General features: G+C 38.2%; 3 protein-coding genes across 3 annotated transcripts in view; 1 reads left to right on the top strand and 2 right to left on the bottom strand.

The window, feature by feature from the left end:
* Positions 1-355: 355 nt before the first annotated feature.
* Positions 356-3,518, top strand: LOC105037393 (probable pectinesterase 8). Its single transcript, XM_073250904.1, has 5 exons — positions 356-748; positions 829-1,000; positions 1,096-1,302; positions 2,783-3,042; positions 3,179-3,518. The coding sequence occupies exons 1-5, from the start codon at positions 357-359 to the stop codon at positions 3,348-3,350; spliced, it is 1,203 nt and encodes a 400-aa protein (XP_073107005.1). The 5' UTR covers position 356; the 3' UTR covers positions 3,351-3,518.
* A 2,417-nt stretch (positions 3,519-5,935) lies between these two features.
* LOC105039691 (uncharacterized) lies at positions 5,936-6,830 on the bottom strand. The gene has a single exon (XM_010915943.4). It carries the CDS (start codon positions 6,782-6,784, stop codon positions 6,080-6,082), a length of 705 nt encoding a protein of 234 aa, XP_010914245.1. The 5' UTR covers positions 6,785-6,830; the 3' UTR covers positions 5,936-6,079.
* An 8,180-nt stretch (positions 6,831-15,010) lies between these two features.
* LOC105039690 (cytochrome P450 97B2, chloroplastic) overlaps positions 15,011-24,583 on the bottom strand; it is a 31,738-nt gene continuing 22,165 nt past the window's right edge. The window contains exons 7-14 of the mRNA XM_010915942.4: positions 22,907-22,954; positions 22,709-22,768; positions 22,477-22,563; positions 22,237-22,325; positions 21,831-21,922; positions 17,616-17,677; positions 15,441-15,590; positions 15,011-15,354 (exon numbers count right to left, since the gene is read on the bottom strand). Coding sequence (XP_010914244.1) covers positions 15,127-15,354; positions 15,441-15,590; positions 17,616-17,677; positions 21,831-21,922; positions 22,237-22,325; positions 22,477-22,563; positions 22,709-22,768; positions 22,907-22,954 — 816 coding nt within the window. The 3' untranslated portion in view covers positions 15,011-15,126. The remainder of the gene's footprint in view (positions 15,355-15,440; positions 15,591-17,615; positions 17,678-21,830; positions 21,923-22,236; positions 22,326-22,476; positions 22,564-22,708; positions 22,769-22,906; positions 22,955-24,583) is intronic.

Here is a 24,583-nt window from a genome sequence, read left to right as displayed (position 1 = left end):
TAACTTTCTAATCCACCATGCAGTCTCCTAAAAATACGAGTTCACTGCATGAAATCCCCTCATCTCCTAAGTCCGATCCTCTTGCTCACCGGTCCCCCTCATCAGAGAGGGCTTATCTCAAGCAACATCCATGCTAAGATTGGGACTTGTGTTATTTTTTGTTCCATGAAAAATTTGGTAAGCTTGGTAGGTTGGCTGACATCCCAAACTCAAGAAAATAGTGGTTTGCAAGGCATGTTATTTAGCCTTGTGCTTCAAGTGCATTGCAAAGTCCCCACCCCTATTTCTCTACAAGAAAAATCACCTCCTTATAAAACCACCCATCCTTCCACTTCCCTCACATCCACCCCTCCACCATGAGCCCAAAGAGACCTTCTCTCAGCCTGCTATCTTCCATCATTGTAGGTCTTCTCTCAACACAACTCATATTCCAATATCCACCATGTCTCCAATGCCTCCTCGACCTTGACCTCTTCACACCATCCTTCTTACCAGATGTTATTTCATGCTGCACCCAAAAATCACAGCAAAACCAACACCATCACCATGGCAATGATCCAAAATCCAATTCAACCATATGCAGTGACTTCCCTCCAAACTTCCCCCCACCCGACACAAACACAACTTCAATTCTCTGTGTCGACCGCAATGGGTGTTGCAACTTCACTACGGTACAATCTGCAGTAGATGCAGTTGGAAACTTTAGCCAGAAAAGGACTATTATTTGGATCAACAAGGGCATATACTAGTAAGCTAGCAACAAGTTTTCTTATGTCTTCCAGTATTTAGCACGTACATTATAGTAACAATGTATTCTATTGATATTAGTGAGAAGGTAAATATTCCAAGGACCAAGTCCAACATCACATTTCAAGGGCAAGGATTGTATTCGACGGCAATAGCTTGGAATGACACTGCCAACTCCACACATGGCACATTTTATAGTGCTTCAGTCACCATTTTCGGCGCCAACTTCATTGCCAAGAACATAAGTTTCATGGTAATATAATTGAAACACATGCAGTTCGAATTGTTGAAATTGTCCAACAACTCTACATTGCAAGTAACTAATTCCTCAATGTCTTTAAATCCTAGAATGTAGCTCCAGTACCACATCCTGGTGTTCACGGGGGCCAGGCTGCGGCAATTAGGGTTGCTGGTGATCAATCTGCCTTCTGGGGTTGTGGGTTCTTCGGAGCGCAGGATACCCTTCATGATGACACGGGAAGGCATTACTTCAAGGAGTGCTACATCGAAGGTTCCATTGATTTCATCTTTGGAAATGCTAGATCTTTGTATGAGGTAAGTACGTTCTCCATCCATGCTCTTATAATATGTTTACTCCCTGGTTTCATGCATGATCTCGAAATACTAGAGTATAACATGATAAACACTTGGTTCTGAAGATAGACTGGTGGATGTTACATTTGGGTTGTCCATAAAGTAGGCTGGCCTGGCTTTAGGACTAGTACACTTTGTAAATTGGGATGCTACTCAAACAGGCTCAATTCTTGATCGTGTCATCATGGATTTACGTATATAGTCGTGCCAGATTCTTCTAGGTGACAGATAGACAGAGCTCATTTAGGACCAGCCAAAAGATTCCCACTATGGCCCGATCCTAATCTACAGTAGTGGAAGTGGAAAAGGTAAATTTCATATCAGATTAATAACTTTACCGGTGAACTAAAGACTAAGCCCCAAAATATCGTTGTGACAAGGTTTATTAGTGAATATATTATGGCTAATGATAAAGATTAGGAAGTCAAAAAGTAGAGTGGCAATAATTTGTCAAAAAGTAGATGTATAGGATTGTTTAAGGAAATATTAGGCAAAGCTGGTCAATGCATTGGATAGGTAAATAATAAAAAAAATATTGGCAACTTACCTATTCAACTTATAGTTTTAATGGACAGAACTCTGGACGAAGACACCTTTCAACCTTGCTTTTTTTTTTTTTTTTTTTTTTTCAAATACCAAACCAAGCACACTATGGTATGCTTGAGCAGAGAAATCCATCAAGCGTCGAAAAGTTGTGGTGTTTTCTTTTTTTCTTTTTTGTTTCGAAGAAGAAGAGAAAGCTGCAGTAATGTTAGTCATAGTAAGCATACATTGAGGCCAAATTCTCATAAAAAAGAATATATTTGGTTACTTAACTTGTATAGCTCACTGTCCCACATAGAATTTCAGGACTATGTGTCATTTGAACTTGTTAACGTATATAGGTGAGGTTTAGTGCATCAAAAAAAATACATAGAGGTTTAGGTCTGGTTAAGGCCTGAATTAATTGTGTCATTAAGGAAGCCTATTTCTTGTCATGATTCCCTGGAAAACAGTCATCTGTGCATGAAGGATGCCATGGATAAGATAAGTGGCATATGGTGCATTTAGGATAAAGATGCAGCTCGCTTCACTTTCCTCACAGGATGCAATAGCTTTGGAATCAGACAGCTGACTATTAGAATCAATCAGATTTCATTCTCTAACAGTGCCTGATGTATGTTCTATGGTTCTCCAAAATACACTGAGAAGAAAGAAACCTTGATTTTTTGATGTAATACTTGCTCGTTAGATAGCAATGTACAAATCTAAGGGCTCACAGATGTATATTAAAGGAATATGTACGCATCTAAGTCATGTCCTCTGAAGTCCATTCATCATGTAACAATATTGAAAGGAAGCCACTTTTTCCCACAACAAATAGTGTTTAAGGAAAAAACATGTCTATTCTTCTCATCAAAAAGAATTAGCATGTCTAACTTTCTGCTTCCTTGTGTCTCAGAATTGTGAAATAATTTCAATAGCCTTTCCAGTGCCTGCTGGATGGAAGGTAGTAAATGGAGCAGTGACCGCGCATGCTCGAGCATCAGCTGATGAGAACACTGGCTTTTCCTTTGTCAACTGTACCATTGGTGGAACTGGAAGAATTTGGCTAGGCCGAGCATGGAGACCCTACTCTCGTGTCGTCTTCATAAATACTTTCATGACTGACATCATTTCTCCAGAAGGCTGGAACGACTTCAACGACCCCACTAGAGATCGGTAAGGATCAAAACTTAGTATATATGAATTTCTTTTAACAAAAAAAAAAAAAAAAAAAAATCAACTACAGAAACTATATGGAGTTCTACCGAATGAGATCATGATGTTTTGTTTTCTGACTTCATTCCGGTGACAGGACTTTATTTTTTGGAGAACACGCGTGTAGGGGGCCTGGTGCAAATCTAAGCATGAGGGCACCATATGTTCAACGGCTGAGTGATGCAAAAGCTTTACCATTCCTCAATACTTCTTACATTGATGGAGACCAATGGTTGCAACCTTTTAGTAGATCTCTTCTTTCTGATTAGAACTATTGTTCGAAATTGTATCCAAGGACCTGTATTTAACATGCTTTCATATTAATTTCATTTATATAACCACACACACATAAGTAAATGTGTATGTGCGCGTTAAGTACAGACTTGGCAATTATATTTGGCGTATGAAGCGTTTGAATTTTGAAGACAAAAAGTTTATTGCATGAGACAGGCCTGTAAACTCTACATCTGTTTGACAATGGATGAGTTTGTGAGGAGCCACATGTTATTGATCCCATTTCGCAACATAATTAACAGGACATGTAAAGGTTGTTTAAACAAATAATGCAGATAATCAACATACATCACATAAGTAGAACTTAGATGATCCTCAATGCAAGGTATTGATTGAAAGTCTTGGCTCGAAAAGATCTGTTTGAATCACATGATTGATTTGGGACCAAACTTTCTAATCGGCAAGGCGCATGATAATTATGTAAAGCGAGTATTACTTACTTCTCATGGACTCAGTTATTCATGCCTAGAAAGCCCTCCATTTTCAGACTCTGCAACTGAAACTGGAAGTTTCATGGAACGAGCTCGACATTTGAGCCCAATACACCTTCTCAAGTCATGCCTAAACAGTCTGAGAAGTATGCAATCCCTTAACTTGGGGCAGAACACCTTCAGTAAGGCTTGGACTCGACTGGTCTTGGCTCTCCCAGAGAGAATAAAATTAAGCTGGATTGGGCTGGCCACCTTCAAGAGTTTTGGGAGGGGTTGCGTGGGTTCCAACAACATACATAAACTATAGCTAGTCGCGACCAAGGAGAAATGTCACAAGTAGAGAGTGACACGATAAATAGTTATGGCAATTAGGCTTCGAGGAAGTTGTTTCAAAGCAGAATTTGGAGTAATGACACCATCAGTAGCAGAAAATCCAGCACCGAAATTAGCACCAATGGGAAACAAGGCAGTGGCAGAGGCATATGAGTTAGCCATGTCTTGAAAAAAAAAAAAAAAAAAGATATGCAAGGTTCTGATCGACTTGCTCTGATACCATAAAACGACCCATGATATTTGAAAGACCAGCTTAGTTACCATGACCCATCGGTGGTGAGTTCTGTGTATATTGATAATTTGAGTTACATCGTTATCTACAACAACTGGTAAAACTTAGCCAAGGGCTATTAGTTTCTGGCTGAACTTCTTTTAAATGTATGCTGTTAATGTGGAGCTAGTAGTCCATAGGCTGCACCAGAGTGAAGCAAGAAAAATGAAGGATTCTCAAAATTGATTAAAAGAAAACTCATGAATAGGCACGATGATGAACCTTGCATGGCAAGCTAGAAGAATCTTCATATATGCCTACAAACAAATTCCTCTTGCCAATTTATGTGCCAGGAGTATTCTTCTTTATGCTGAATGCACACGTCAAGCAAATAGATAAGTGAGGCTCGCAAGCTTCGTATGAGGACTCCAATCTTGTGCGGAGGATCCTTTATCTTGAGTCCTTAAAGTTCTGGATTGCCAATCGACCTCTGCATCTTTCGTCATCTTCTTTTTTCTTGATCCTTTTCTGGGCACATATAGCTCATGGAGCTCTATGATTACCTATGTCATGGGCCTAGGCTTTATGACAGGGCCTAAAATATTCAGTTTTATGTGACACTATTTAAATCCTTAAAAGCGACATAAACTTCAGTAAATGCAGAAAGAATGTTTATTTCGTGCAAGCAGCTGAAGGAGGTCAATCTATGTTTCCTTACCAGAAACTAGGAGTTCGCAGAGACCTCTTTTAACAAAATCAACTGCAATCAAAAGCCACCTAACATTCTTCAGGATCCTAATACTGGGGTTTCAAGAAAAATCTTGTCGGTGTTTTCTTCCTGGTAAAATGGAAATGCAAGAATAAGATCACAACATGAGCCATCACTCGGAAAGAATTGAAAAGAGAAATTAAGTCGTAGGAAGAAGAGAATGGCATTAGACTAGACTTGAGTCGAACTTATTTCTAGTTATCATAAATATGGAATCCATTCAAAGGCGATGTTTGAACTGGTGATCTCATGCTTTGAAAAGAAAACTACTGCACCTATTCAAGAAACAAAATTTTATGAATGTGGGTGAGACTTTGGAAGCAAACTATGACAAAAACACCCCTACTTTGGAACACATGCTTTGGCCAATTTACCTCTCTGAACACCAGCCACTGGAAGGTTACTTATGCCAGATCCTTTCCAGATAGCAAATTTTGCTGCTTGCAAGCAGGCAAAATTGCATTATATTACATCAAGTCAAAACCACGTGTTTGGACAAATATGACTCCAACTTTTGTCAAGCCAGTCGGAAAGCTGATGAATCAGTCCACCACAAGTACAGTACGATACCAAATTCGGTGCTTAAATTTAATCTCTGAAGAAAATTCTAATCTCTTCGCTGAAAGCAAAAAAAATAAAATTTGCCTCATCAACATCCGAAGACCAATTCAAATGAAACCTAATCAGCATGATGTTGACCCTAGAATAGGGAGTGCCACTTAATTATGTGGATTCCACCGTCCTCTACATCCATTCATGTCCCCTTGTGCACTCCATCCCTTGGAGCACGTTTTAAAAGACAAAAAGTTTGGCCACTTAAAACAACACATTCTAGAAAGATTCCATTTACCACAAGATAGAGATATTTTGATCACAATAATATTTACATGTGTCAGTGCTTCCTCCTCTCTCTTACAAAAGCGAAAGTTAAACCTCTCCCCCAAATCCTTTACCTTTTCCTCATGAAAAAAAACCATTAGTTCTTGTGTCAGTGGAGTTTGTCCTTGGCATCATTTGGCCGGTCATGCCTTCCAAGAAAAAGCCATCAGTCACCTCCAAGTTGGCCCTCGGATTGCTAAAACCTTGAAGAAAAATATCATGGTTACCATCAAACATGGTACCATCATATGATTGCTGCTGCTGCTGCTGAGGTTGGTAGTGATGTCCTCCTTCATGTTGGTGCTGGAAAGATTGCCCTTGGTATTGCTGCTGCTGCTGCAGCTGCTGGAGGCGTCCAAAAGGCACCACCGTGGCTTGGCGAAGAGGATCATTAAAATTAAGCCCAAAGTTGATCACTGGCCTGTTGCTAGGCTGATAACTAGATGAATACGGTCCCGAAGGGATGCCGGTGAACTGCTGCACCATTGCACGAAAATTGGTGGTGTCGGTGTTGAGTAGCGTCGTCGGGGCCCTCCTGGAGGCCCTCGATCTCCGACGTGCCGACTTCCCCACCCGGCCCTCGATGGCGGCCGGGTGCGAAGTCGGGCTGCTGCTCGATCCGGCGATCGTCGGGCTCGACGTGGTCGTGACCACCGTCGAGTCGGCAACGCCGCCCGACATGTGGCCGAGCATGGCCGGCGTGGCGGCCGGGTGGGTTCCCAGGCCGTTCTGGCAGTAGAACTGAGCCCACTCCGGCGGGCCTGAGCTGGTGTCGCTCATGGCCATGGCTGAGGGTGGAGTGGTGGAGGCAGCGGAGGGGAGGCAAAGGGTTGGCCGGGTTTATAAAGAGAGAGGACCATGTGGGTGTGGTGTCAAAGGGATGACTCTACATGAGATCCTGGCCGTCCAAGGAACGAGATCGTGGGGCTCTACGGATGCGACGTGGAATTTTAACTATGCGGGTCTGCGGGACGAGGTTGAGGTTCGAGGAAGCATCGTCGATCAAATTTCTTTCGTGACGTGGCGGTTTCTGAGTGGTGAAGTCACATGGATTGGTGACTTTGACTTGTATGAATTGGGGTGTGGTGTCGGCTCGGCGTAACCAGCAGTCTCAAGTCTGAACTCAATCTTGCCTTTCTCAAACATGTGGTCGAATGTTCTCCATGAAATAGTTTGGTTGACCATTCTCTTTATTAATATATAGAACAAGGCTTTATTAAATGCTGATTTATACTTCAATATATTGGAGGGTAAAGCATTTCAGAGGCATGACTGCTGCATGCAGCCCTCTTGTTTGACTTGGATTCAGCGATCAGAGCTAAGCCCTTCTGGTGTTTGCTTTCTATAAATTTTATAGACCTGTATTCTGTTTTTATGCACAAAAGAAAGACTAAAAATAAATAAAATTGTTTGCGAAACAAAGAATTGAGTGTTTGATTTCTGTTGAGAAGTCTCGGTCTATCACATGGCTGCTAATTGGGGAACTAGGACTTGAGTTGCCCAAGTTTCCATAAGGTGAGTCATATTGGCTTCAGAGCTTGGATTTTGGAGCATAAGCTTCGTAAGTGTGGGCTGAAGAGGGGGTTAAATCCGGTTTTAATGCAGAACTATTCCCACTGAGATGTCGGGTCTATCTTTTGTTCCATAATGGATCATGAAGGATCGATTAGGGTTCGAGTCTGAGTAAAAAAATGTGTATCAAGTTGGTGAAGGATGGACCTTGAGTCCAAGTACCCATGAGATGAAAAGCTAATTAAGCTAAACAATCTATGCTTTAAAAAGTTTAGAACATCCAATATATGCTATAAAAACTATATCATGAAAAACAAGCAAGTAATGATTAACTATATAATGAAAAAGCGCTAAAAATTGAAAAGATATGCTTTGCTTAAAGTCGAGAATAAATACTCAATTAAACATGTTCTACATATATGTATATACATCATGTCAAGTTCTGGTCAGGTACTGATTTGTGGATTCGAGTGACAGTCTAGATATAATGTAAAGTTTTCTATTTAGCTAAGATCGAAAAAAGAAGAAGGAATTAATCTAGGATGGATTCCTTTGATATCACAATTTACCTTTCAAATGAATTGTGAAATCGTAGACGTGAAAGTAATTGAAAATTCCCATGCACTTGCTATGCTATTCCATCTAGTGAAGCAATTCTTCGGTTGTTTCTTTTATCCATATAATAGATGCTGTCATATCTAGACATCCTTGCTAATTTTGCAATATATAAGCACATTAGAAAGAGATTAGAAATCCTTTGATAGTTAGATTTAAACTTATGCAGGCAAAGCCCAACATACTTCGACTCTATCTCCTTTCATTAGAGAACAGATTAGATTTATCTAATAAAAAGGCTGAAAGACATCAAGGACATCCATCTCTTTATATCACTATAAATAAAGATAACAACGTAGTTTATATGATCATTTATAACTAATTAATCAGGTGATTAGGGGTGGCTCTGGGATTACCAAAGGGGGCTGACATTACATCATTAAGTCCTAGCCTATGTATGTATAATACAGTTGTGATATTTGTAATGATCGCATTATGTCTAAAGTTCAATCAAATTCATATTTAACTCCGCCACAGTTAAAATCATGTGTTTGATGAAAATGTCTTATTTTAGCATCTTGATGGTATTATAACATTTTAATTTTGTGATATTTTGGATTTAAAACTAAACTTAGCAAAATTCTGCAAAAAAAAAATTGTCAGACTAGCAAATTTTATTTATAATAATGTTATTTTTTTAAATTTGTTTATTATAAAGTGAAATATAGAATATTTGGCTATCCATCAATGAATTAAGTAATTAACTATGCATAACTTATTTGGTATATTACTATTATTATTATGATAATAATCAAAGCATATACTCTTTACAGCTCAAATAGATGTTATGAGAATACTCCATAATATTAAAATAAATTTCTTATTTTCTTTACTCTTTAAATGGTTCCCTATAATCCACCATTTTTCACCGGCAAGTATGTAGACTAGAATAGAAAGGGGCATTCAAGATGAAGTGCTTCTTAAGAAATGAAGGGACAAGTGAAAAGAAAACTTTTATAAAGCATATTAAGGAAATTTTCAAAAAGATAGCTGCTAACTTTAATAAGGGTTTTTCATGCGTTGGATAAGGTTATTTAAATTTTAGTTTACTTGTTTAAGAGGTAAGGGCCTTGGAGGTGATTTCATGAGTTTTATTCTATATTATACTCTTTTAAAATGAGACAGTTCAAAGTGCTTTCCACTTGCAAAACCAGAGAGAACTACCAAAATCAAGAATCTTAAATATTTTCCATTGTATCAATTTGTGTAAAATTTTTGCCAATCATATTTCTTTTCAAATTATATATACATGTCCGATAAAAGTGTCCATTAGTTAACAACAGCAGAAGTATAAATCTTCTATAGAAGCTACATAATATTACGTTGCTACTAATGAAATAATGATAGTGGCATTCTCATAATCTACTTCTGAATTAAGCAGTGTATAATTATGATAGTTCCCACTGTATTGGTATAAAAGGTAGTCTAGAGGAAGATACTTTACAATTTATCTTCTTATAACTAGCACTAGAAAATTACTTAATAAATCAATTACAGCTCATACTATTCTATCAGTTGGTGTTTGCGTAGCTAAGCTGTCTAAGATACCTCCCAAACCCTATGATACTCTTGGTTGGCATTGTGAGGCATGAGTTTCTCTTGTACATTAATTATGTATGGATGCCATCTCCAACATTATGCCGTCCATGGCAGCAAAATGCAAAATCTTAAATGTAACATTGAATTCATGATCCATGAGGACTACTTGCATATGGCTTTGGTGTAATCAATTTCAATTAATTTAGTTGGATGATATACCAATGAAAAGATTTCCCAGATAATGAAGTAACTCATGGAGCCAGGAAGGTCATAATAAAATAAGGTTATGATTGATTTGATTAATACAAGGCATTTTTTAAATAGCAAGGCATCCTAAAAGATAATTGTATATATTTTTGAAGGTTGGCTTTGAACTTGGAATATGGAAGTGGAGTCCTATATGAGAATCCTTTTTTCATTAAAGATATTTGAGAATCTATGCTGGTCAATAACGATCTTCCTTTCTTCTTCTTCTTCTTCTTCTTAATTAGGCTACCTAGCTAAAATTTCTTCATCATACTCTCATACTTCTCGATCCGATAAAAAATAAACTTAAAATTAGACTCTCTCTCTTTCTCTTTCTCTCTTACACACACACTCTCTCTCTCTCTCCCACCCCCCTCTAGTTTTTCTGTCTATGTGTATTTTTAATTAATTGTGCTCTTTACAAAGTTAGATGTTGTAACACCAATCATATTCATCATCACATGCTATGATAAAATATCTTCGTATGAGTTAGCTTTAAAATGGTAACCTTATCTTTAGTAGACATCATACTTCGATAAATCCATCAAATAAATTCATCAATTATCAATATATATATACATATAACCAAAATTTGATGCAAAAAATCTTTTTTTTTTATTTTTTTTTGTCGGTTGAACAAAGTTTAGCACTTTATAAGAATTAGAAAATTCCTACCGGAGTAACTCTATTTGTCTCAATTAGCACTATATTGCTGGCCATCATAATTGATGATTTCTTATATTTTTCTAGATATTATTTGTAATCAACCAATCATCTCAAATCCTCAAAAAAAAAAAAAAAGAAAAGAAAAGAAAAAATTGCCTCTCTAAATTTGCCGATGAGCCAAAATCCACATCAAGACAAAATTTAACATAAGAATCTTGAGATAATCAAACTAGTTTCTCACACTGCACATGCCAATTGGCCTGGATCCCGGTGAGAAAGAAGAGTCCGCATCTCTCCTGTACCGAACTCCATCATCTACTTCCCAATCCAACGTCCGGTCAAAGTCCGCCAACCTAATAAACCAAGGTTTGAGACACGACCAAAACGTGCACATGTTCCAATCCCAGTCTCCTCCACAGACACGCCACTATTGCTTCACGCCGGTCCTTTCTTTCATCCCGAGTCCTGTTGTCCCTCCATCATGCTTTAATTGTCGTGCCCCTACAGATACAAGTGCGAGATCCCTCTCCCATGGGAAGCTTCGAGTGATTCGTCTTATCCGAGGGAGCAGGTTGATTAAACTGGTGTCGAAGGAGCGGGGAGAGGAGAGCGGGCGGCTCGTGGGTTGAAGCGGGCGCGGCTTGCTTGAGTCTCCCGCACGGCGCCGACAGTGGGGCCCCCCGCACCGAAACGGGACGAGGGGGATGACCTCGGCGATGATGGGAGGATAAGGGCCAAAAACTATGACCCGACGTTTGTTATTTCATTATAAATGCCGGACTCTTTTTTAATCTTTTTAGTGTTTTCCTTTTTTTCTTTTTTTGCTTAATCTTAAAGGCCAGAAGGGTGCGGCTTTCATTAGGGGTTAGGTTGGAGTGGGTCCCACCCAGATCACGACGCTTCCACCCTTGTGCTTGATTAGCGGTGAGACTTATTCCTTATTTATTTTTAAACCCGTTTGAGATAAACATAAGAGATGGGATAACACATTTTTATCCTGGGATAGATCCGTGGTCCCTTGGGTTCTCTAGATCCGGGGTAATTCTCGTATTTAATCCCACTCGCATCTGTGAAATGACCAAAAAAACCTCTTTATTTCTTTGATACAATGGTCCTATTGTTAAGGGAAGGATACCCCCCCCCCCCCCCTTTAAATACCACCAACCCCTTTAAGTTCTGCTAAAAACGAACGGATACCACGTCATTTCGTACAAATAGAAAGAATTTTACCAGCGTGGTAAGCTTTAATTAACAAAAGGTGATGACAAAGATGAGAGTAATTTTAACTTTTCATCCAAATATTCTCTTTCTGTAAGTTGTACCTTGATACGGTATAATCCTTAGATGGGGATAAAATTGGTTTGTCCGAACAAGTTTAAATGCTTTTACCAAGAAAAAAAAAAAAACATTCTCTGCCAAAAAAAAAAAAAAAGTTTAAATGCTAATCCCACCTTAAATATCCCATTCCCATCCTGAAAAAAAAGAAAAATGACAACCATGGCTTATCCTAGTTAATATCCAGGCTCGTCGGACCATCATTGATGGTTCAGTCAACCGAGGGATAAATGGGAATTGGCGACTATCTCCAGGACTAGAGTTATGCCTACTTTCAAGTTATACCCACCCAAAATAGGTGACGTTGTCTTAGATGCCCAACCACCATAGCTATGCCTGTAACAAATAAAGGTCATGGTAAAAAACCAAGGTTTGGAGTTTTTTTTGTGATATATTTTGGTCAATCTAGGAAGGTTGGTGCCACTTGGATCAAGCAAGCATATTTTGTGTTTTCCGAGCAATGACAAAATTATTGTTGCCAACCACTCCAGATGAGTTGGCTTGGCACAATGTGTCTTCTAAAGTGGATGTTATATGCTTGGTTCCTTATGAAATTATTTTGATTAATTTTTGAGTAAGTAACACTAGGCACTAGGGGTGCCCATTTTTGTGCAAAAGATGGTGCGAGGGGATTGATATGATTTGTGGAATCAGTGAGACACATGAAAGAGTGGTGGAATAAGAAGCTGCCATGACAATATTACCAAAGCATGAGAAACTTTTTGGTGCACTAACAATTGTCCCAAAGATATTTTCCTTTCTAAACGCGTTTATAATGTAGAAGGAATGATTAATGCTATTTGTGGCACAATCCAAAGCATGATTACAGCCTAGCAAGGTGGAATTTAGAGGTTGTCTAAGACATGTCGGTGCTCACCTAGACGAAGCTAAGATATTGTTGGGCTGAGTTATCTGGATCATGTTAGCCAGTTCTCTATCTTCGGTCATGATCATGTTAGGCAAAATAATAGATAAAATTTTTGTGGAGGAGTGGTTGTGAACAGCGATCCCCCTTTTTCTCTGCAGAAGTACAGAGAAGCCCCTTCCCACCATTCTGACCTATTAAGGGATTTGACCGATGCTGAATGTAGTTTGCCTATCGAGCCATCTACTAGAGAACCTAATCCCCAAAAAAGAACGAGTTTTGTTTATGAAATGAGTTTGGACAACCAAAGTTTACAAAAGGAGCCACCAATTGGTTTAGTATAGTTGTCAGATCTAATCCATTTTGTACTATAATGTTTTCACATCAAAGTGCAAAACAAATTCAACGCACTGATTCTCACTGAACAGCAGACCATCCACTTCTGTTCTTCTCTTGATGAATAGCCTTTGGCTCCTCTGCTTCAACCCAAAAAAAAAGTAAAAAGAAAAAAAGAAAGAAAAGAAAACAGTAGACAATCCACTATTGCTCACCCAGAACAAGCTAAGATTTTGTTGGGCTGTGCTATCTTGAATTCATTTGACAAAAAGGAAAACGAGTAGATATTTGCATCTACTTTGACGTGCGGATGTCTGTTTTGCTTCTAGATGGTAGATGTTGCTAACTTTGCACCTTTCTCATGAATTTTAAGGACAAACATCGGTTAGATTTTAGGCCTCGCTATGACCTTTCTTTGAGAGACCATCTCACTTTTTGGTGGGTCACCAACTCCTCGCTTTATAGATGCAACAATGATGTATGGTAAACTGGTAATAGACGTCTCTGATATTTGTGGTCCAGAGTACGAAAAGCATACACTCTATTCCATTCTGGTTGATGTAGTGGCTAACCACAAGCTTGCACGATGACATGTCTCAATCATTGGATCAATATAAAGTATCTCCAATTTATTACTGGATAATAGCATGATGTGTTGCTACTCAATAACAACCAGCTTCTATATTGCTAAGAACTAACTTTGTGATTCGATATAACAGCAGGATGATAGAATTAATTTTGATAGTTATAACTTGATGGTGGAGGTGATACTTAAAAGGAAAATATCTACAAATTAATTCGAAATTGCAAGAGAAATATTTTTGAAAACTTATTAGGTTTTATAAATAGAACAAAATTTCCAAAAGAAAGGAAAGTTGTTCGTAAAATACACAAAGTCATAATGGTACATCCATAAAAGTGCAAGCAACCTTGTGCTACAGCATTGGCCTACAGAAAGACTTAGAACTACGTGGGGTTGAGGTCAGTTCAGTCTCCCTTGTTGAAGGTAGCCATGTCCATCTTAAAAATACTGCTAAGTGGAAGCAAGAAAGATGAAATGACGTTATGTACATTTTGTGATCAGAGTATCTCTGCTATGGAATGGAACGGCGGAATTAGGTGCCAGTTTATCAGGTCATGGCTCCTTCAAATCTTAAGACTACTTGCCTTTCATCTCTACAACCTAAAGAATATAGGTAAATTATTCACCAAAACCAGAAAAGAATATAGGTAAATTTGGACTATTGTTTGCTGTTTTGGTCTAATTTTTTCTTGGTCGATGAACCGAAATCTTAGTATTTTTGGAACCAAACCATATCGTATCTTTAGAAACTTATCCAAATGTTATGGCTTAATAATCATATACTATAGAAGACAACGGGAAGAGCCTATAACACTCAATCATGATCATGGTTTTTATATTGTGTTAGGTAGCCACAATCAACGGGCATAACATCTATTGTTTCCCTTTTTTTTTTTTTTTTCCCCCTTTTCTCCATAGTCAATATAAACTAATACATCGACTATATCAATATAGTTCTAGCATATTGTTTTACCATCTTCTTGTACTTTTGCTTGAAACAACTGATTGCCAAGACAAATTATGATGGCAGAAGGAAAAGAATATATTAGCTGATATGCTGATATCTTTTTGCTATTGGCCACTTGCCAGTGTTGCTAACATCTCAGAGTTTAATTACCTTGATCACAATCTGCAACTCCAAAAACAAAGGGTGGAAGATAAGAAACCAAAAGTCCACTCTAAACCACAAGGACGTCAATTATTGGATGAGGTTCATGGCAACCTGAGAAGATGGAGAACTATGAGAGAATTATGTTTGTATTCATTGCAGATGCCCTGTTACGTCTGGAATAAGCATTGTAAACGAGGATGCAAATTAAGAGAAGATATCACATTATATAACTTATCCAGAACATGTTGCAAAGATTGACGATTATTATATTATGTAAAAGGGCTACCCAAAACTTTCAAAAACTCCATTGGGCAAAACCCTTAAACTTGTTGTAATGTCCTTCTCTTCAGTTTGCACCACAAACCATTTTTAGTGTGAATGGTTGCTCCTGTGACCGGTTCAACTTCATCTGGCGATCCTTTCAACTCAATATCGTACTTCTGTAATAGCATAGCCAATGCTATGGTTGATTCCAAGAGTGCAAACTGGTCACCAACACATTTGCGTGGCCCACCACCAAAGGGAAGAAAGGCAAAATCAGCAATTATCTGATCACATGTAACACTAGGTATCAGTTAGAAGCCTTGCACTAGTAAAGCAAAAGGAAAATCTCTAAGAAGGGCTTGTGGTAGACCTCATTCGGGTACATTGCTCCAGGACTTCGGTCAGGATCAAAGCCTGCCCATCCATCAATGCCTTCGCTTTTCTTTGTGACTAGGAATCTCTCTGGTTCAAATTCATTTGGTCGCTCCCAAAAATATGGTGATCTGTGGAGGTTATATACCTGGAGATACAAAAGTATATACCTGGAGGTTATATACTTGAGTAAATACAAGTTACTCAAGAAGACCACAATAGAACCAAATAAAGACTCATCTGAATAAAGTAAATGCACTCTTAGAGATTGCCTTAACCAAGAATTTGAAAATACTGATATTCCACCATTATGGTTTTTTTTTTTTTTTTAATAATGCATTGCCTTGATGTGGTGCTGATAACTCTTTAACAAATGGGAACATATGCACCGGCTGTTGAAAAAACTGAAGATAGAATAGAGGCTAGCAATGCAAACAAAAATGTTGCAAACCTAAGGCATTGAACAGGCTAAAACCCAGCTGCAAGAATTGTATGGTGGTCCACCAGAAAGAATTTTGAGAAATATTCATGTGAAACAACTTGCATACAATGTGGGATCAAAGAAACTTTCCAACATACACACTAGCATTTAAATTAGGCTATAGTTGGGCAGCACATCCAAACTTATTTTCAGTTCAAGTGTTCAACACCTTCCTCTTCCACCTAACATAGCAGCATCTTCCTCAAGCACGAAATTAAGTGCAAATCTATACTTTTGCACCCTTAAAATATATTTGGTAATTATAAGAAATATAATGCAATGCTTTTTTCTAGGATATGCATGCATATAAGTTTCTCTGCAGGCTCCAGAATTGCCATCCTGTGCGCCAACAGACACATTATACCCACCATTGGAAGGTGTCATGCCCATGAATCAGTTTTCCTTGGAAATGATACATGTATGAGCTGATTGAATAGCTTTACAAGGACATATCTAAAGGCAGATCAGGACCCGCCTATTGTTGAGGAGGAGTCTATTTTCTGTTTACAAGCTTTCTCCCCTTCACTTATCTTCCTTGTTCTACATAATTTTTTTGTTCTCTAATATTCTATCTAATTTTCACAGATTGAGCGTATAAATTTATCCTACAATATTTGATACCAATTTAGGAGTTAACTAGGCATAAACTGTAATTAGGTATGGTTCAACATTTTGGATAGGTGAGTAGACATGTATACAACATAAGCAAATTCGGAGTAAAGAGTTAAAAAAAGAGGCTAAGACCCACCATTCTGACACCAAAGGTGGCCCTTCATAGACTGCCCACTAGCTGGGTGGTTGCCACCCAGCTTCAACTTGTAAGTGGTTCCACATCTGAACCTGGTGAAGGGTTTCCTGGGGTTTTAAAATTCAAACAGAAGTAATTTTATGGATGGCAATCTGATGCAGTTTGGCAAGGGGCATCTTCCAAGGTGTAGTTTGTGGACATGTTTATTGCAGTTTCCAGCATGGTTCATAAACGTGCTGATTGCATGGTTTTTTGAGCTCTCAAGTGCAATCCAAATGTAGTTGTTGTTTGAACTCAGGATGCGGCCAGTTGGAGTGGGGTAGTGGAATTATATAGCTTGATATGTACACAGCCTATGGACACATGGAATAGAAAAAATAGTAATGGCTAATTGCATGACAAAAGAACCAAATGCTAAGAGATGGGATACAAAATCAAATCATGAACCAGCTGACAATAGAAAAAGGTGTCATCTAACATGAGGTGAAATCGTAGAACATTCTAGAGGCAATTGATTGCATATTAACATGCCACTGATAATGAGTTTTAAGCCATGTTAACATCATTTACCCCTTTGATTCCACTACCGAAATGTTACACAAAGTAAAATTTACATGACACATGGCAATTGGAGTATGATCTACAGAAGAGATTAAAATGTTGACGATTCAGATGTGACAAGTCAGACCTGAATTGAAATTTGGTCCTTTAATCACGTAAGGACCAATTCTTTAACATAAGGAGCTCTCTTTACTTGTTCAAGGAACCTACTTAAATTAGAAGAGTTCGATATCCTTAGTTGTATAAAGGAGTGAAATAATGCTTTTATTAAACATCAATAGGAAGAGCGTTAATAATTTTCCACCAATATATGTTAATCAAAACCAAAGAATATTGCACAGAATTTTAATACAACAACATCTATTAACAAATAATCAACTTACAGAAAGAAATATATCAGTGCCCGCTGGAATTTTATATCCATTTTCATCACCCTTGTATCCTCCTGAATAATACAATTATATGTGCATGGTTAGTTCAAAAGTGAAAGAAAACCTACTAGAAAAATGGAAAACAATAATGTTTCATGTGAATATTTAACATAAGCATGGAGAAATATGGAGTCAAATTCTCATTGATGAAGCTATGTTGATCCTAGAACTTCATAATTTTAATTGAAAAAAAAATGATATACACACTTAGACTAGAAACATCATACTGCATGAAAGAAAAAAAGGCTGCCTCAGTAAGGCCATCAAAATTTTATGTAAAGAGTGCATTGGCATTTGAGAATTGAGATTCATGATCCAATAGCAAATATAGTGTTACCACATCTAAAAACAAATCTACTCGCCAAAATTAGATTTCTCTCACAATGCTCAACCTGTTTCAATTTTCTTAAATCTGTTCTTTTCCTTATGCAAAGTTTCTCTGGCCACAGCGAAGCTTCAAACTACCGACCTACCTATCATGTTCTAATTTGACATATACGGCATCTGTTTTGTTACTTCCCTTCTCTAAATCAATTTCTTTATTTCTGTTTTCCACTTTTCCTCACATGTCCACCTCATTTTTTCTTCCTCTACAAGTTCAAATTCTCTCAGCTGGGGTTTTAGATATATTTCATCTTCCAAGTGTCCATGTGTCCATGGTACAGCACTTGTAAGATTACCCACCTTTTGAGTCCTTATCCCCTTTCGTGCTGCTCTCAGATTGAGACTTCTGTGAACTCCCCAAAGATATCAATTTTTATGCTTCTGCTAGTCACCATCCAAGTGTAACATGAATATATGCTCACTTATTGGTACTGTATGCAGAGCCACCTTGATAGTTTTGATCCAGTTTGCATGGTATTTTTACCCCAAGGTGACAAGCTTGATCATCACCTTGTCTTATCTATAGCTATCAAATGATGCTGATGAAGCCAACACCCTGTACCAGTTTGCAGTGTTTATACCAGATCCTATACCAGTACCCAACAAATACACCCTGCACCATGTGTCAATACAGTTCATACCTCAGTACCAACACTCACTACCGGGGCCAATACCAAGTCTCAGTATGATAAGGTATGCCCCAAATCATCGTAGTATGGTCCAGTGCAGCAACCATAGATGGAACCATATTTTTTTCATCTCCTATGATCAAATTTTTGATAGCACAGCAAATATGGACCAACCCCTTCATCCTCTTCATGAACTGAGTTGAGCTTGCAAGTACCAGTTTATACAGGTCACTTTCCAAGGTCCACGTATAAACTCAGGCCAAGTTTTTGGCATGGCATTGAAGTGATGAAACAATCACATGCTCCATCATATCAAGCTGTTCACGCTTCAGGATATGGGCAAGAGCTTCCTTACTTGTTGATGTGTCAACTTGATTCAATATACTCAAGAGAAGTTGTTTCATTAAGACCCTATGTTTTTGTTGTCAATTTAGCATCTGACGACCTATAGTTGTTACATTTCATTAGGTTCCACTAAACATTGGCTTAGAGACTGCGATGCTGCTCTTCTTGGTGGTCTTTTCTTGAGCTTCCTGCTATTCAGAGTACCAGCACTGTTTTGTGTTAAAGCCAAACATATTTTAGGAAGAGCATCAGAAATGGCTCAATAAGTAGACCACCCCCCCCCCCCCTTCTCTTTTTTTTCCCGTAAGGGAGAAGACATTCATTCATAAGTACAATCAAAAGACAAAAGTTTATGACTGAGCCCCACTACAGCCCTTTACATTAATAAACAAAGGGAGCTAAGTTCCAAAAGTAAGAAGGAAACAAACAGCATATAGATAGTGTTTATCATATAAGAACCAAAAGGTATACAAATATATAAACAACAGACAAAAATATGAGTAATCCATTGAGAATTTGTCATGGAGGAAGAGATGTGTATCATGAAAAATGAGCCAGCCCAAGAACCTGAAGTAAAGAGCAACCCAAACACTGTAGCAATCCATTGAGAAATTGTCATTGAGGAAGAGATGTGTATCATGAAAAATGAGCCAGCCCAAGAACCTGAAGTAAAGATCCACCCAGATACGCTAGCATGAAGAGTTGACAAGATCAAGCAAGCTGTATCATGGATAAGTGCAGGTGTTAAAGTGGAAGCTAAAGAGGAGCCATAGAACCTGTTCTAAGGAAAAGGAGAGTGCCAGAATAGAAGAGAACAAAGACCATCCAAAGTATCAGGCACAAATAGAAGCATATGTTGACTTTCCAAATTGCCTGATACCAATGACCTCCTCTGCAGCGTCAAAGAATATTCCACAATGCAAATAAGATCATCAGTTGGAGACAATATAGGACCATGTAGAGAAGCTGAAGCAACCCAATTCTAAGTGATAATCGACCCTGCAGAATTCAACAACACCAGACATCCTGTGGTCCCACCAAGATGCACTTCCCAACAGGTGCCAAAATTCATTACAGATAGCCCAACAAGGCTCCTTACTACTACTCCAAATGCTCTCTATGCAAGTTTCTCTTTAATTTTTGCTCCCTCTGGTGCATCTTTAGAATTCACTCTAATTGCCCTCAAAATGATTGGTGTGCTACTTGACCCTTCACATTGTCATAAAGTGGTCCCACCGTTCTCTTGATCTTTTTGTTTCCTTGTCCATGGAAATAAAACCTCTTCAATTTTATTTGTTCCATGCAGTTATACTAGATGATTAAGTGCTCAAATCCTATTACAAGCAATACGTACAGTGGATTTATGTTATAAATGAGAAGCTTTGTGCTCATGGAAAAGTTATCTTCCTGTAAAGTAAGTCCCTAGGAGTCATAAGTTGTTCCATAAACTCAAGTCCGTTTTTACTGTCATATGAAATATAACAAGGCTCATTTAACAGCTTGAGGGTTGACATATCGACTGAGGCGAGTGATTAGCAATGACAGCACCTTTGGTATAATGGCAAAGGTATCGGCACCTTACATTGTTATTGTTGTCCATTGTTGCCTCTAATGATATTAATATACTTGCTGAAAATGCAATTGCATGGGGACCACTTCATGAGGTTTACATACAACCATCAACTAGCCTTCCAAAACCACCTCACATCCATTGCCTCAGCTAAGCTATATATGCACTCAACCAATCACAAGCATTTCTGCAGATGTCGTTCTTATTGGAAAATATCATCACTGTGCTCGTTGCAGAAGCACTTTGCCAAAATCACACCTTTACGACTCCATATACTTTCAGACAAAGAACCATGGTCCTCTTTGCTATGTATGAGTTGCCTTTTCCCCCTAAAAGTAAATGCCGCAATAGAAGTACACTTGCAGCATGACCAGTTTGCCTATGCACACCTACAGTACAAGTTATGAAGTTTTATCAAAAGCTTTGTCCCAGTGATGGTGAGCAAGTCAACAATCCTACTATTAACTTATTGATGCTATTTGCAATCATATGAAACCAAATACTGCAGATGTGCAAATGCTAAACAAGTGTCTCATTCCACTCAACATGTAGGCATCTCCCGTATTCTTTGTTGGCCCTAAAGTGCTACAGCTAGAGCTCAAGTCCTTCATTTGGTGAGATACACGTGCTTATTGACTGACATTCCACTGCTAAAATTGTCTTCCAGCAAGATTCTTTAATCAGAAGAAGCAAGATATGTTTCTTGCTCAAATTCTACAGCCAAGTACAATGAAATGCTTCATGATGCTAGAAGGTTATTTTGGCTCAGTTCTGCTCTCTTTAACATGAGCATCACAGATGACACTACCCTATACATATTTAAGTGGTCTATACCGCCGGTAGGTTTTTCATTAGTGCAAAGAACATGTACCAATTGTTAGTTACAGGCTTACAGCCACAGTTTCTATTGAGCTAGTATCACTTACTCCCAACTGCTTGAGCGACTCACAGCATGCTTCACAAAGATGTCCTTTCAGAATTGTTACTCTCAACAATGACCAGCCATGAACTTAAAAGAAATATTAGAGAGAATGCTATACATGGTTGTAACATAATAAGTTATTTGTAACTTACTCAAATGCTACAAGAGAGTGTTTGTGCATATTAAACTGTTCCCCTATTGGATTCTATTTCAAGTTGGCTCTTCTACTAACAATCTACTAACAAATGCCAATCTGCTAACAAATATGCTCAAACATTGTACAAGAAGCTGAAACATTCTCAAACTTAAAGAAGTACCAGGAAGTTTATCTGGTTTAAGTGCACGCCTGATAAGTAAAGGAGGCTGAGGGTATAGACGAAGAGCTTCAACAATGATGAGTCGTATGTAACTGAAAAAATGGTAAACTATGAGAAATATTATATAGTTTTATCATACTTATTTTACACATCATGTTTTTTTAATCTGTACTGCATATACTATTGATTCTAAAGGCACAAGCTTACAGAGACCAATAAATTTAACGAGCATGAAACCATGCAAAGACTCTCAGATTCAAAACTCCATTAAAATTAACAAATAAAAGATTGAACAAAAATTATTAAGAGTTATATTGGTAGTTAACATATTATATATTGGAACAAACAGACAACAATATTCTAGCCATTTCAACACTTAAAAATCATGAGAGATTTATTGACCTACTCCAATCTTTTAAGGCATTCCAGAGTCATTTTCTGTTGACCAAGTAAAGAATCAACCTCCGCCTGAGCCTTTCTCATCTTGGAGGGGTTCTGCAACACAGAACAGATGCTAATATTTAAAAAAGAACGTACACCAATTCTAAAAGAATGACATTTACATAAGCTCAAGCAATCTGGTCTCTTAAACTACCGCAATAAAATTGATAGTTATGCAAATTCAGTCACTTCAACATGCACGTACCTGGGCAAGTAGAAAAGCAGCCCATGTAAGAACAGCAGCAGTTGTTTCATGTCCCGCAATAAGCATGGTCATGAGATCATCTCTAAGCTGTTGCAAGCAGAAAGGCTTTGTAAGATGAAAAATGAAATGGAAACCATGATATATGATAAAGTCTTCCTTCTTTAGGAGGGAAAAGGTGAAGACTTCTAGTAAACTAAATGTAACATAATACAGAGCAAGGGGCAGATTCTACCTGACGATCATCAACATCAGCACCCCGCATATCAACAAGGAACCGCAGCAAACTGACATCCTGCAAATTTAGCCATGAATATAGCACCCAATTTTACCTAGATTATATGAGCTTCATGAATCCTCAAACTGACATTTTTTTTCTTGTTTCTAAATCATAAAATAACATAGGTAATTTCAAAATAAAAAGCCAAACAACCTTTAGAGATGAATAATCTCTTTGTTGAAGATTCTCAACATCAGCTTCCTGCCATGGCACAAGAAGATCAATTTTACCCCCAAAACAAAAAGATTGGCATACAAGTGATACATAAAACAGGAACTCAAAAAATAGGTTGAGAATGACTAAACTTTTCTTATTGAGAGAAGCACATATACATTGAGCAAAAACTACACTAGAAAAAAGTGCAAAATATAACAAACAAACTTCATACATATATCGATCATAAAAAGAGAAAACAGGTTCATATGCAGAATAAGAGAGCACACAGGCTTATATAATGTGTCCAGCCCTTGACCCTATGATGAACCATAAAATAAGAGACTTGCTAGAAGAAAGACATTCGGGGGATGCAAACTAAAGATAGGTGCACCAGGAGAGAAGCAACATAACGGAACTAGAAAGCAAATTACAGTACAGCTATATCTGATTAGGTGTGGCCAAGATGCTTCATATGACGACCCAAGATATTGGCTCAAGGACACACGATCAATGATAAGAGAACATATGCACAAGAAGACACCTATTTAGCTGATACATCAAAGAGATGTCAGTGCAGAGTCAATTGTAAATCTATGCAGAGTCAATTGTAAGTTTGTAACCAATGAAACAACATGCTATTGCAAAAGGAAACCAGACAGATGGTCAAATACGACGAGTTGGTGTTCTTAATACAGCAAATATATATATATATATATATATATATATATATATATATATATATATATATATATATATTTGGGTTTTCATAGGCTATGGAATACAGATATAACATGATATGGATAAGTCAATTTGGTGAGTCTTGAACAAACAATATACTTTAACATCCATAAAACTACATTATTTAGTCATTATTCGAATCAATAGACCAAGTCCATACTCCACACAATGATATCAAGGTTACAAACTCTAAAATTAACCATATATCATTCAAAGGTCAAGATTCATCAAAGGATGAGGAGGAGATTGCAAGAAAGAAAGAGAGCAGAAAAAGAAAGCCTTCTTCCTTATGCCTAAAGGCACCCTTATCTGAATTTTCCAAATACTTAGAATATGTATCCAATATACATCTCAGACATACAGGAAAAGTACCAGTATTCAATACATATTGGATACAAACACAGGATGCAATTAAAAGTGTGATAATCCGGCCCAATTGGGCCCAAAACCAGCCCACAAAGCCCACCAGAAAAAAAAAAAAAAAAAAAAAACAGAGCAGGGAGGAAGACTCCCGATCGGAGTCTTCCTCTTCCCCGTCTCCGATTGAAAATCGGAGTCCTAGGGCCATTAAAAGACCCTAGGACAAGCTCTATAAGAACCCCCTCTTCTCCTCTAAGTGTAGATCCTTTGGTCACCGACGATCGCCGGAGTTTTTCTCCGATTTTTCCGTTTGAAGCCGCGGTCCCTCGATCTGTGCTCGCCGCGATTTCTCACCGGAAACCTCACCGAAGTCGAAGGTAAGCCCCGGCCCTCCTTCCTCTCTTCCTTCCCCTCCTTCTCATGGCTTCGTGCACCCTCGTCGGCCGTCGGGATCGTTGGAAAAATTGATGAAAAAGCGAGACCTTGTTCTGCCCTGTTCGGTCGAGCCATTTCCTCCTCTTTTCGGGCCACCGGCACCACCGCCCGTGGTGCCACACCCCTGTAGCATGACCCCCA

Source organism: Elaeis guineensis, chromosome 1 (genome assembly GCF_000442705.2).
Source record: "Elaeis guineensis isolate ETL-2024a chromosome 1, EG11, whole genome shotgun sequence".
In the NCBI taxonomy this organism is placed as follows: domain Eukaryota; kingdom Viridiplantae; phylum Streptophyta; class Magnoliopsida; order Arecales; family Arecaceae; genus Elaeis; species Elaeis guineensis.
Note: the sequence above shows the minus strand (reverse complement) of the source record. Positions and strands in the feature narration are given on the sequence as shown.